The sequence below is a fragment of the Centroberyx affinis genome, unplaced genomic scaffold (assembly GCF_046629955.1).
Source record: "Centroberyx affinis isolate AG114_WGS23_722 - 3 ecotype Tasmania unplaced genomic scaffold, CSIRO-AGI_Caff_v1 ptg000297l_1, whole genome shotgun sequence".
NCBI lineage: Eukaryota > Metazoa > Chordata > Actinopteri > Beryciformes > Berycidae > Centroberyx > Centroberyx affinis.
Genome location: NW_027278975.1, coordinates 404078 through 417849, shown reverse-complemented (window position 1 = coordinate 417849; position 13772 = coordinate 404078). Strand labels below are relative to the sequence as shown.

General features: G+C 44.3%; 1 protein-coding gene across 1 annotated transcript; it reads right to left on the bottom strand.

The window, feature by feature from the left end:
- Positions 1-534: 534 nt before the first annotated feature.
- Positions 535-13704, bottom strand: ulk1a (unc-51 like autophagy activating kinase 1a). The gene is made up of 26 exons (XM_071515038.1): positions 13564-13704; positions 13381-13473; positions 13247-13288; positions 12011-12043; positions 11780-11816; positions 10500-10673; positions 10185-10258; positions 9986-10087; positions 8892-8950; positions 7602-7684; positions 7461-7511; positions 7280-7368; positions 6967-7123; positions 6807-6867; positions 5868-5993; positions 5621-5760; positions 4988-5086; positions 4695-4812; positions 4412-4527; positions 3889-4014; positions 3194-3348; positions 2898-3073; positions 2665-2783; positions 2224-2381; positions 1890-2025; positions 535-1701 (listed from the first exon to the last, which is right to left on the bottom strand). Exons 1-26 carry the CDS (start codon positions 13651-13653, stop codon positions 1658-1660), a joined length of 2658 nt encoding a protein of 885 aa, XP_071371139.1. The 5' UTR covers positions 13654-13704; the 3' UTR covers positions 535-1657.
- Positions 13705-13772: the final 68 nt, after the last annotated feature.

The window sequence follows — 13772 nt, the reverse complement described above, 5'->3', positions numbered from 1 at the left end:
AACATGTTTTATATGGGGTTTCCAGGGAGACAATGATGCATTATATATTGTCAGCCTCCTATTATTAGCCACATGGCAAATTTCCAATCAAAAACCCAATTTCTTTGTATTTAGATCAGTTCTTAGTAAGTTTTTATGCACTCATCCCAAAACTGTTAATACATAAGTCACCTGCACGGTCTTTTGTACTAAGTATCTGTGAGCCTGCCACTGTATCTTGCTGTTGTTTAATTATGAACATGTATCTAATTTTCAGCAATAAAATGATCCATCTGAAACATGGAATTTGGAAGAGCTGGTAATACTACTACAAATAATAATAATAATAATAATAATAATAATGGTCAAAATTGTTATTTCACTCAGATCATGTGGTTTCGCATGAGCACATGCAATTTTCCTGAGGCAGATTCATTCAGTAGCCAAACAGAGAAGGACTTCAACAGAATCCAGCAAGTTAACAATAAATAATATTTATTTCCATCACCCTGCACACAGTATGTAACTAACTGATTTTGGCAAATTTGACTGGCAGTCTTAAAATGAAAGTAGAAAAGGCAATTTGATAAAATCCAACAAACTCTACTGCTTTAACACTCATTTCATTCATCACAAATACTACTGTACAAATACTGTACAAAAATTGATGTGACAAGTCAGTCAAAAACTGTAAACACATTCATTAAAAATTAATACATTTTGTGTTTTACCCAAATTCACATTTCTACATCACAGATTATCATTGTTGAAAGATACATACCAATGTGCACAAACACACGCACGCACGCGCACACACACACACACAACACATAAACACAAGCAATGTGGCATGCAATTGATAATGTCACTGAAAGTAGCTCACTACTGAGTACATAGCCACCTAAAGGGAAGGCATTATTGGATTCAGTTATAAAACTACAATCTCATTCAAATGTCATTTCAAAAGATGCTTAATGTAGAGATATATCATACATGTCTGCCTGACTGTAAGACATATATTAACCTGTATGAGGTTTAAAAAAAACCCTCTCATTCCATTATAGTGTTGATAACATCATGGATAAACCACATCTCTTTTGTGTCTCTTTTATGTCTCTTTTCATTACCTTGCAGTCCACTACTCTGCGTCTCAAAAAATGTACAGAAATACAGCAGGTGCAGTTTTACTAGTTTTGCTACACATTGGCAATATTTGGTCTTCACATCCACTTGTACAATCTTCCCACTCCTGTTTGCCCGTAGACTTATACAGTACACATAACATATCACACACACAGAAAATGCTAAGCTTTGTTTCAAGTAAAACAACTTGTTTAAAATCAGTTAAAAATGCATCTAATTATTCACCACACTAATGTACACAGACTGTAGTTTAACAACACTAAGCCTGAGAACAATTTGCCTGTCCAGACTATTCCAACAATCACAACACAATCTGCAAAAACAGGACTCCTTTCCTGCCTTTTCCATGCATTTATGTAAAGATTCCAGGCTGGGCGGTGGGATGAGAGCTGATGCTCCACTGGTCATTTCCCTTAAGGAAGATCAAAGTGCTTTTTGTATATCAACAGTCTAAGAGGGTCCATCTACACTGTAGGGAGACGGATGAGGCATGAAGGTGCAGCTGCTGCAGCCACAGCTGTAGAGCTGGACACTGTTAAGTTTGCAGAGCAGAAAGCCGCCGCTCAATACACTGCTTACCTGAGAGCAGCAGAGAGAGAAAGAGAGAAATTCAAAATATCATAAGTTACATAAAGACCTCCGATCAAATATCACAAGAATAATAATCCAATAAAGGTAATTCATCATAGCGACGCCATGGAAAATCCATTCATGTGTGATTGTAACAACTAGTGCCTGGTTGTTTGTGTGTGATAGTGTTTACATACATTTATGTATGCTGTCGATGTCCTCTTGCTCTGTGATAATACGGGACAGACCCTCCATCAGCAGGAGGGCTTTATGGTAGCGCTGGACTGATGCGGTCCCATGGTGGAACATCTCATCCAAAGCTGCAGACTGTACCTGGACACAACAAAAACACACACACATAAACACGATAAGTAGTGAGGATACATGATATCATCTACTGTAAACATCGTGTCAGCTCTACAGCTCTAAACCATTATTCACACAAAAGACAAAACATACTGAGATAAACAGTGTAGAGATACATACTGGAAACCCAGACTGGATCTGGAGTGAATGTCAGTGTGAGCTCACCATGTGCACAGTGTGGCTGTAGATGAGCTTCTCTGCGGCGATGCCACTGAAGCGGTCCATCAGCTTCTGTTTGTCAAGCAGGAAGTTCTGCAGCCGAGCGTTGAGGGAGCGACAGTACGTTACGCAGCTCTTGTACAGCTCATTCAACTTCCTGATCACTGCACAGGAGAAACATGAAGCCATTAGTGACAATCTGTATTTTAAATGCATCTTCTCAACAACCTCCAATAAGCCTAATATCATTATGACCACTGCAAAAGAAATACCTCAATGGTTAAAGCTGCACAAGGCAATTTTGCACGTTGGCGACGCTCTTCTCTGTTGTAGCCTGACTTTGTGATTTAGGGTGTTTTTACATAAACATTCTGCCTAGTGCAGCTTTAAATGTGGAAAACAATTCAAAATTGGGTCATTTGGAAAACCAAAGGTCGCTGGTCTCACCTTGCTTAACTGTGGCAGAGGGAAAGAGTCTGCCTTGTTTGATATTCTCTTTTGCAGTGTGCAACGCTGATGACAGAAACTCTTCAGCCTTCATGTACAACACTAACTGCTCCGCGAAGCTGGAAAACGCACAAGAGAAACAGAAAAATATAATTCTCAAGAAAATTGGTGGGGAGACAGCTAGAAAAGTGAGCTATGTGTTGAGAGATTATGAAAAGCCCCGTGCTTCTCACCTCCACTCTCTGCTTAGAAGGCTGATCTGATCTGCCACCAGGCTCTGCTCTAGGAAAGACACATCGGGACTGTTGCTGGCGTCCAGCCCAGGGTCTTTACAGGAAGCCATTTCCATGACGCAGTGGACAAAACCCAAGGTGAAACGCAGATCACTCAGAGCATCTGTATGTGCCTGCTAAGGTGAAGAGACAGATATAACATTGTGAAGAGTGAAACCATTCCTGTGGAAGCAGGATTCAAGTCAACCAGCAAGATCCATATCGCCTAGCTGAATCATCAGAGTGTCTGTCTGTACCTCCATCAGTGCGTCTGCGGGGAGCTCTGGAGGGTGAAAGACCACACTGCTGTGTGGTGTAGCATCCATGGCTTCACTGTCACTGTCTCGACGGCCTCCTCTCTGGAGCAGGCGGCTGCTGAAGAGCCAGGCGGAGCTGACGTAGCTGGGCGACCCTGCAGTGAAGACAAACACAAGTACAGCTTAACCCTGAACAGCTGGATTACGAATCCTTAAAGACATAAACATCATTTTAAAAACAGCCAATTAAGGGCCATATGTTGTTAATGCAGTGCAGTGCGTTAAAAGTACTGATTCTGATCTACTAACCTGTGCACTTTTTTCCATGTGGAATTATGGAGTGGACACTTGGCAGGAGACTTTAAGCACGTTACCCAATTAGCATGTATTTTGAGGAGTGGCAATGGCAGGGTGCTAAAATGGAGGAGATTACTGAAATGGATCGCTCCCACTGATTTCCCATATACTCCCATATACTGACAAAAAATTGCAGTATATGGGCATATCCCAGCTATAATATTCAGGTTTCTTATCATCAGAATATGTTGTAAGTGTTATTAAAGATGGGACATGACATGAGATGAGCCAAAAATTGAATACTTATTGAATAGATATGCCCAACAGTATTGGAATATTAATGTGTGTGTAAATGCACTCAGTAGGAAGTCAATATTCAGGAGAGCCTGAAGACCGACCTGTGAACATCCTGGGTGCTGCGGCATCAGGAGGAGTGTTTCCTCTGGAGGGAGAACCCACAGTGAAGACCACAGCCGGGGGGCTGTCTGAGGAACCAGGACCTCTATAACAACCACTAGGTGGAGCTGTGGGAACAAATAAGAGGAGCTGAGTCAGTTGGCCAAGCTGTTCTTGGAACCTGAACTTAACTGGTAAACACACGGTCATGGCCACAGCACTAGTTAACTCAAAATAGTCTGACTCACTTTCATAAACATAAATGCTGCTTGCCAAGATCACACTGACTGATACTTCATCTTAGCAACAAAGGCTCTCTAATGGTGTGTTGTGTGTTTTACGTCATGGTAGGTACTGATTTCTACATATAACAGATATACCTATCTTTCCTAATCAGTGAGAGAAAAATGACATCAAAAATTACACTAACAGCTTTACATAAAAAAAAGACACACAATACATGTTTGCTTTTCCACAGCAGAAATCCATTTGAATGGCTGCAGTTGTGCCACGTTGCCCTGGTACCTGTTGTGTCCATGCTTTTCTCTGAACTGAGGCTCTCGTCACTTCCATCCTCCAGCAGCTGAGCTCCGAAGGCAGCCTTCAGCAGCATATCAGACAGCCGGCCTGTGCTCAGTGACCTGGACATTCAATACGGCCACAGACACCATCAGGAGCATTTAATGATTAATCAAATGACATATGGTGTATGTAACAGGTCCCAGAGGATAAGTTCACATATCATTAACACAGACTCACGATTAACTGCTGATGCCATTACAGTTTTTCAACAGGAGAAAAGTCTGACCTTTTAAAATGGCCTTTTTTATTGTCTGGCTTCCTGATGAGGGAAGCAGGTGACAGGTCAAAGGACTGAAGGTCTGGGACTGTCCTGACTCGGCCGGGAACTGATAGTGGAGCCTGCTGCTGAAAACAATTAAAGCTCTCAGACCTAATAGCATTGCTAATACACATATAGTTACATGGTGAAGGCGTAAAAGATTATTAAATTTGACAGTTTCTGTTAAAGTGGATTCTCCATATTTTGGAAGCTGACCTTGGGGCTCAGGGAGTCAGGCCTTCTTAGCTGGATCTTATGCCTGCGACTGGAGCTGTGCTGCATGCCAGGGGAGCCAGCGAGCAGCCCGGTCCTGGTGCTGAGGGGCAGAGTCTGCTCTGATGTCTTGGGGGTGGTTCCCACTACAGAGTACAGAGCACAGAGGGATTAACTCGCCCTCCTTAAGCAAAAACAGTGAATTTGGCCTGTTTTTTTAAATGAGCAGTGCTAAACAGATGCTTTCTCTCAACTGGGACACTCGCTCTCTTGCTCTTAATATTGCTATCACTATTGCTATTCCTGTCTCAACCTTCACATACTGAATGAAGTTCAGGCACATTCTCTTGGGGGTGTTGAATGGCATTCTGGGAAATGTAGGAAATCACTAACTGAAGTTATAGAAGTAGACAAGGCAGGTTGAAGGAAAGTGGGTACACCAAAAAACACACCTCGTCACAAAATAACCCCACTGAACATGACAGATTGACAGTATATAACAGTGTAAGAGTAAGAGGGTGCATTTTTCCTATAACCCCCAAATGGCCTCAGTGGCCAACAGTGGTGACATTGTACTAGGAAACTCCCAAGTGTCTAACTGTAGGAGTGATGCTGAAAAGGAGTGTTGCTCAGCAAATATTCCCTGGACAGGTGAATCAAAGGCCAGTACAGACGCCTACCTGGTGGAGAGGACTGTTGTGGTCGGGCTCCACCAGTGGCCAGCCTCGAGGAGCTGAGGACAGAGCCTGGACCTGGAGCTCTGGACCCAGCACATGCTAGGGAGCTTTCACTGCTGCTGCCAGCACAGCACAGTGTGGCCCTGAGTGACATGAGGTACAGTTAGACAATGTCTCCTCTCAGAGGGGAGAGAAAAGGTGATAAAAAGACACTGGGGGCATGATAAGATGGGTGGGAGGCTGTACATGCCTGGTGGAGCCATGCAAGCCTACAGGTTGTAGGTTTTGCTCCATACGCTGGTAGTTTTGGATCTGAGTTGGGACAGGAATGGGCACAGACTGGCTGTAGTTACTGCCGCCGAACTCAATGGGCTTGCTATGTGGATAACAGAGGAAGAGGAGGCAAGAGACATGGAGGAAGAGGCAGTTAGAAGTGACTTTACAGATTTTATTAAGGATTGGAAAACAGCAGTGTAATTTACATAACAAGTACATTCACCAGTTCTAAAACCACTATTTATTCCCTCATGAACTACATATATGCAACCTCATTATCATATCTCTATCTCTATATCTGAACACTTTCACCTCACACCTACCAGAACCTAAACCCACTTGCACCAACCCACCTGCCCTCCTCTTACCTAACAGGTCTGGGGGGATAGCGCAGCAGCGGAGAGGAGGGAGGAGTCCTGCCTGCGGTCCCCAGACCCCGCTCAGCCAGTAGTGAGCTCCTGGGGGAACGCATGAAGGAAGATGTCAGTAAGCCTAGTCTATCCAGCTCTCATCATGTCAAGTCAATTCAACTTTATTGTTGTTCCACTTTACACAAGTGCACAGGGAAACGTTTTCTTGGGGTCATGGTGCATTCAAAACAAATGTTATTAGAGTCATAACAGAGTCCGGGATATAGGCATAAAATGACTGGGGCATAGAGTTCAAGTTCATATAGTATGGTAATGATTTTAAGTACCTGGCGCAGCAGGTAGAAATGATTTTGTGGGCAGGGATTAATGTTCAGTGAGTTCAGTATAGTAAAGTTCTGTTTAAGAGTCCTGCTCAGGGGGGTAATGTTCATTTAAAGTGGTGCCAAAAAAGGGGCGTTTGAGAAAAAACAAAACACTAGGGGGAGCACACTACTATAAATCACAATTACATAAGTCAATTAAATTGATTCTGTTCAACTCACCCACTGTATATCAGACTGCCCTCAATGGGTGACTCATCTGCCATCTCACAAGTGTATTCACCTACAATGCAGTAAAAGGAAATAAGTCAGATTTCAACAGACTGATATAAAGGAAAAACCCAGACATTTGCTGAATGAGAGTGTGGCAAGCAAGTCTTACTGGCAAACTGTGCAGGCACCATGACATAGTCTTCTGTGCAGGATGAGGCGTTCCTGCTGTCCTGATTGGCTGCATCCTTCAGCATGAAGACAGGGGCATCCTGGGTAGGGCAGTGCAGGGCCTTGGGCTGAAGTCGATGCATCTCTCCATCGGAATGCTAAGAGAGCAGAGGAAAAAAGGCATGCTGGATCAAAGGTTCCTCAAGGGAATGACAGTGAAATAAATCCTAGGAGTGTACCCTGCTTGCTAGTTCACATCTGTTATACCGCATAATTTTTGTTCTATTGATCCACAAAAACAAAGGTGTACGCACTTGAGGCGAGGCCAGATGGGATGTGGAGGAGCTGCTGCAGGAGCTGCCAGAGCCAGAACTGGGGTAGGAGAGCATGGGAGCTGGAGAGCCTGTGAAGGAAACATAGACGCACCGGTGTTAGGATCTCAGCTACAGCAGCGTTATTGATTCCAAGCTGTATTTGGGCAACGTAGGTACATACATTTCTTTGTGGATGAACTCGATTCCAAGAAGGGATGGTGGAAAAACTCATCTGCGAATGGAAAGATTTCAATGTTAAGAGGGAATTTCTAAAATGGAATTCTAAAAAAGGAGTAGTGAGTCTTGAGAGGCAGATTCTTACCAAAGTTCATTCGTTCTTTGTGGTTCCTCTGCAGCAGGCCCAGCAGCAGATGTCTTAGGTGGCTAGAAGTCTCCCTCGGGACGCTGGGGAACACACACAGGTTTTCATGCATCTTTATGTGCAGGTGTATCTATAACGGATGTGTAGCCTACATGCGATCATTACCAATTTTATGTTCCTGTGTGTTTTCCATGAGCTGTAAAATACATAAATTACTCTAGTTTGAGGCTCAAGTGCAAAACCTCAGGACATCATGACACCCACAGTCAGTGTGTGTGTGTGTGTGTGTGTGTGTGTGTGTGAGTGTGTGCGTCTGTTTACGTCTGTGCCGAGCTATGTGGGTCATGTGGAAAATGATAGCAGTGCAGGCCACTAGCTGGCAGCTTGGAGCAGTTATATATAGAGTGACAAGAAAACAACAAACCATGCCTCCTCACACACAAACATGAGCAGCATTATCACAGGCTTTATCATTCCAGCAGACTAGCTTGGCTGCGAGCCAAACGCAAGCTTACAAAGTCAACAATGAAAACAGCGGGCAGATAATGCAGAATTCCTTTTGGAGAGTTTCCAGCTCCAAGTTATGAATGTCAGAGGTGCAGGAGTCAGAATCAGATAGATAATAGCCATGTGAATTGACTGTATAGGAGTTTATCTTATTGACATTGGTGACATATTGACAGTTTCACAGTACATACTGACACACAAGGAGGACAGAACCTCACATAGAGAAACATACTTTAAACAGCAGACTAGACTTATTGCCATACATACATTTAAATTTCCTTATATTTTTCAACTACCTTAATCATTTGTTCATAACAACTAATCGGCTATCTGTAGCAAGTAAATTAGAAAGCAGGATGCCTTGACAGTGGATAGTGGGTGAGAGGGGGATCCAGAAAGTTCTAAAGGCTTGGCTCAAGAAATAAAAATAAACACCTGTCAGTCAGATGTCTGTTTCAGTGTCTTCCTAGCTAGGACTATATCTGAAAGGTCACGTGCAACTACTGTATTTATTGCTGTGTGCATATGTCTGCCTGTGCGCTTGCATGCGTTTCATGTACTGGCCATGTGCACACCATATATCATGCACACACACAGTTTTAGTGTGAACATATGGAGGATCAGCATCAGCCATTCATCAGCAGAGCAGACAAATCTCCTGGTAATGCGTGTTTACACCCTCTTCCTAACACCAGCCTGTGTGTGTGTGTGTGTGTGTGTGTGTGTGTGAGGTGCGTCTGTGTGTGTGTGTGTGTTGGGAGGGGGTTCCAGGGGTGCACTAACCTGGGTAGCAGGGTCCTGTTACTTTCATAGAAGAGCCGGAGCTCCTGAGGCGTGCTGGCCTGCACACACACACACAACACAAACATGAGAGGGACACGTGAAAACCGGCATGCACACACACACATGCGTACAGAAAATGAATTGTGCCAAAGTGCAAACATATACAGTGTGTGGATGTTGGCTGATACCACTGAGGACAGAGTAGAATGCGTGGAGATTTCAGCTTAACCAACGAAGTAAAGAATACACCGTGGTCCAACCTGACACTGACCATTGGACTGCTCTCAACTCACTGACCTACGCAGCAGAAACAGAAGCCAACCATCTTTCTCATTGTCAGGGAAAACGCATTCAAGGAAACCGCAACATAAATAACCTCAACAGGTACAAAAAGGTGGAACAATGGAATTTTTCTTCTTCTTACATTATTAACACAAACACACAAATCAAAGAAGGGACCTTGCCTGGTCACTGCATATTAGCATGTGTCTATACATAAATCAAGGCTGAATGAATGAACCAACATCAGCGTAACGGTTTGAGCTCAGCAGCCTCTTGAGTGAGTGGTAGAAAGTAATACCCGGGGTTGTGAAACAATATTTACCCTGGGTTCACAGGAATGGCTCACAGCCACTTCCGCATGCTCCCCATCTGTAAACAAGGCTCTTTCCTAACAAGCAGTCAAGCTGTTCCAGCATTTTCTAGACAACAAGTCTGGGGTGGAGATCAGGGAGGGTGTCACCCAGCAGGCACGTGGTGTTTATGGGTCGTGTGTCGCCCGCCTGCTGCTTTGTCAAGAGATGTGACCGGGATGAATCCTGTGCTGTTTCTTGTTAAAACTATTGGTAATAAAGGACTCTGGTTATTGGCCCGTTCTAGAGGGCACAGCAAATCTGAAAAGCTTTTCATAAGCAGAGCTCAGCGAACATTTCAGATTAGTAGGTCATGGAAACCTGGCCGACCAAAATATGTAATAGTTTGAGAATTAGTGATTTAATCCACTAGAGTTGTTAAATCCATTTACCTAAACACAGAAGAGTGATGCTTCTGTCTTTGTGTGTGTGTGTGTGTGTGTGTGTGAGAGTGGCACTTACATGAAAGGGGGCCTTTCCAGTCAGACACTGGTACACGATGGTTCCTATGCTCCACAGGTCGGCCTTGGCATCGTAGTTTTGGGACATGATGACCTCAGGAGCCTGTGGCCAGACAAACACAGCTTACAGCTTAGGCAGAGGGAGACATATTATACCTTGTTGGCAGAGGAAACCAGGGTAATAGGTGTCTAATACTCACCATGTACATTGGAGAGCCACACAGCGTGGCTGCCATCGTGTTTGTCTGGAGATGACGTGCAAACCCGAAATCAGCTGAGGGGAGAGAGACAGAGAGAGAGGGTGAGGGTGAGGGAGATGTGTGTGTGTGTGTGTGGGTTAGCAGGTGGAGGAGGGTGGAGTGTCAAAATCAGCCAAAACTTCTTGTCACACCATGTCCTTCCAATCCAAACACTGTAACAATAACAAATCAACAAACCTCACAGACGCCCTGCAGCAGTGACTCGTGTTTCTCTGTTGAGGGAAGCAGTATTACCAAACACACACACACACACACCTATCTTGATGCAGGTGTTGTTGGGGCTGGACCTGCGGCCCTCTGGGTGGCACAGCAAGATGTTCTGGGGTTTGAGGTCTCTGTGGAGGATGCCTTTGCCCTGCAGGACCTTCATGGCCTGGGCTATCTGCTGCAGGAAGACACGGATGGTGTCCTCACTCAGCGTGCCCTTAGCTGATGAGATACAAGAGAACATACATGGGAAGAAGTTAGCAGGGCAAGATAGATAGAAAAACCTAATATGACGAGGGAGTGAAAATATATGACTGATCACATCAAAGGATGGCATTACTATCATACTTTGCGGAACAGCAATTTGTTGACGGTGAGGAGCAAATTAGTAATTAACATCAAGACCGCAAGCCGTGCTCATGCCCCCGCCCAGTCCTGTATTTCTAGCTGCAGTGTTTTTCCACCACAGGACAGGAGATAAGTGAGTGACAGATGGGTGAGGTCATGTGGGTGCTCCGTGAACCTTGCCAAGCGTGACTGAGTGTTGTGCTGCAAATGGCAGGATGTGCCTCCCTGGCAAGAGACACGAAATGGGCACGTCTACAAAATAAGAGATGCTAGCACGCCGAATTAGACCAGGGCATTTAAATAGACGCATCAAGGTAAATTTAGCCTGAGAAATATCAACTCTGTGCCCTCGGCCTCGTCATCACATCTTGAGGGGAGGGTGTGAAACTTGAGGTGGGGGAGGTTTTCAGCATGACATTCTAGGGAGAATTTGTTTTATTATTCTGCGAATTCATGAGTGGTGGGAGCATAGGGGGCATTAGAAGGAGATGGCAAGACAAATAAAGGCTGGGAGTTATTTTCAGCAACTTTTGACGCACTCTGTTTTAGTTTCCACAGGATTTGTAGGGAAAGACTCTTGGAAAGTGTTAATCACAAAAAAAACAAAAAACAAAAAAAACAGTTCCATGTGTTTCACTTTATCTGGGTTAAGTACTTGGGAGCATTACTTATCATTTACCCACTGACCTGTGGGAATGCTGAACCTGATTTCTATGGTTATACTGCTGTGCCTACCCTAAATCCTATTATTGTCCTTCAAAACACTGAACGAGCTCGGCAAAGCCTCTTAAAGCCACAGACCGAGCTGCTCCCAAAATATTTACACGTAACAAGCTGTGAGTTTGACCCTCTCCCGCGGCGGTGAGGTGTGGTGTGAATGTCCCCCTTTCTGCTCTGACCGCAGGTGTAAAGGCAAACGTTACAGACACAGCAGGGGTGAGACCAGGGACTCTATGAGCGGTGGAGCATAGCACACTCACAGTGGAGATACTCTGCCAGGTCGCCTCCATTGCAGTACTGAGAAGACAGGAAAAACAAAGTTGTTACCAAAGCGTCGATGATGCTGCCAAATGAGATTCAGATTTACTGCTGCCAAGTATACGTGCACATACAAGGAATTTAGCTTGGTAGGTTGATGCAGTGCAGTGAATGTGTTATTTGTATTTGGACATGAAAAGACACCAGTCACTGCCATTCTCAACGCATCTTACCTCCATGACCAGATACACACATCCTCCCATTTCCTGTTGATAAAACCAGAAACAATGCAAATGATCATGGGGGCAAAGGAATAGTACTGGGAAAACAGTGATGCTGAGAATCAGATAAAAAAAAAAAAAACCCTGAAAAGTTCACCATAAGGTAAGATTATCTAGGCTAATGTCATCTGAATACATCACTGTTTTACCTAAAGAGTGATGGGCACGTGTAACGTATACGCACAATCCATCAATACCTCATGGGAAGTAACTAGCAGGGGAGCAGGCTGCTTCTTGTTTGTCATTTAGTTCACTTGGTAAAAAAAGATTATATGGCCTGTGTATTGGATTCAAAGGATGTAGTCCCAATTTGGAGGTGTTTGCCATTACTAATAATGTATGAATACAACAGGCTGTTTATTTCACTGTAACAAATGTCAGTGTGAGAGATGACAGAGGAGCAGGCTAAATTAACACGTCACTCAACCTAACATGACTGTCCTCAAAGGCTCTCTCCCTGCCCCGGTGTGAGCGGGTGTTAGATCTCAGCGTATCATCTGAGGTCATCAGGCCGTGCCTCGCTCCGTGTCTGCTGAGAGACGACACTCACACCAAGCCTGCGCTTTTATAAGCCTTTGTTTAGCCTGGTCGTTAGGCTGCTGCACCCTGCCATCTGTTACAGATAGTGTGACTGACTGGACAGATCAGCTCACTCATGCCTGCCTGCCTGCCTGCCTGCCTGGTGGCTTACAGTGACAGTAAGGTGAGAGGTGGAAAGCGGACACACACCTCCAAACAAATGACAAAAGTCCTGTATTGTACTTGTGTAAAGGCTTAAGGATATTTTGGCTATGGCATAAACCTCCTAGACAGGGAAAATCCACAATCCTGTTCAGATTTAGGACACCATGTCATTAAACAGCAATCCTGTATCACTCTTTTAATGATCGGTCTATATTGGGTGAAACTTGCTCTGAACATAAACCCCCACAGCTCCACTCTATGTCGTGGAAGACTGCTGGCCCCATGAAGAACTACAACATCCAGAGAGCCCAGTCTGCACCACATGGGTGAGTGACGCTCACTGTTTTGCACAATGTGTCAACATTTGCAGCATGTGGCTACAGGGGCTACATGGCTTGTGTGTGTAGTGTGTGGTTACAGATGGATGGGTCTGTCTGTGTGTGTGTGTGTGTGTGTGTGTGAGAGAGAGCTAGAGGGAGAAAGAGAGAGAGAGAATATCCATACCTGATAGTCAAGTAGTCCAACAATATTCTCATGTTTGAGTTCCTTGAGGATGTGGGAAAACACATGGTCAGTACATGGCACAAAGAGACAGAATTGCCACTATGTGTGACAGCATTGAAAAGTCAGTTAGTTACCTTCAATATCTTGATTTCTTTCCCGAGCAGAGACTGTGATTTGGCCAAGTTTTTCTTGTTGATACACTTCACAGCAACTTCATAGTCCCGTTTCTTGAAAAGGAACAAGCAGGATCTAAGTACAGTATCAACACTGAAAACAATCCACAGACAGCAACACATTTCTCTCAGATGACCAGTTACCTCTTTATGTCTCCCCTTGAACACAACTGCGAAGGCGCCGTGGCCAATCAGATCTTTCCTGTTGAACTCAAACTTCCCAACAGTCTCCATAAGTTATAATAAAAATCAACGTATAAAAGTATCCGAGTGGCTTCAGGAGGTTGAATTTCCAAGTGGAACAGACGCACAATCCAACGACAGCTCCCCAGTGCCGGTAAATCCCATTTCAT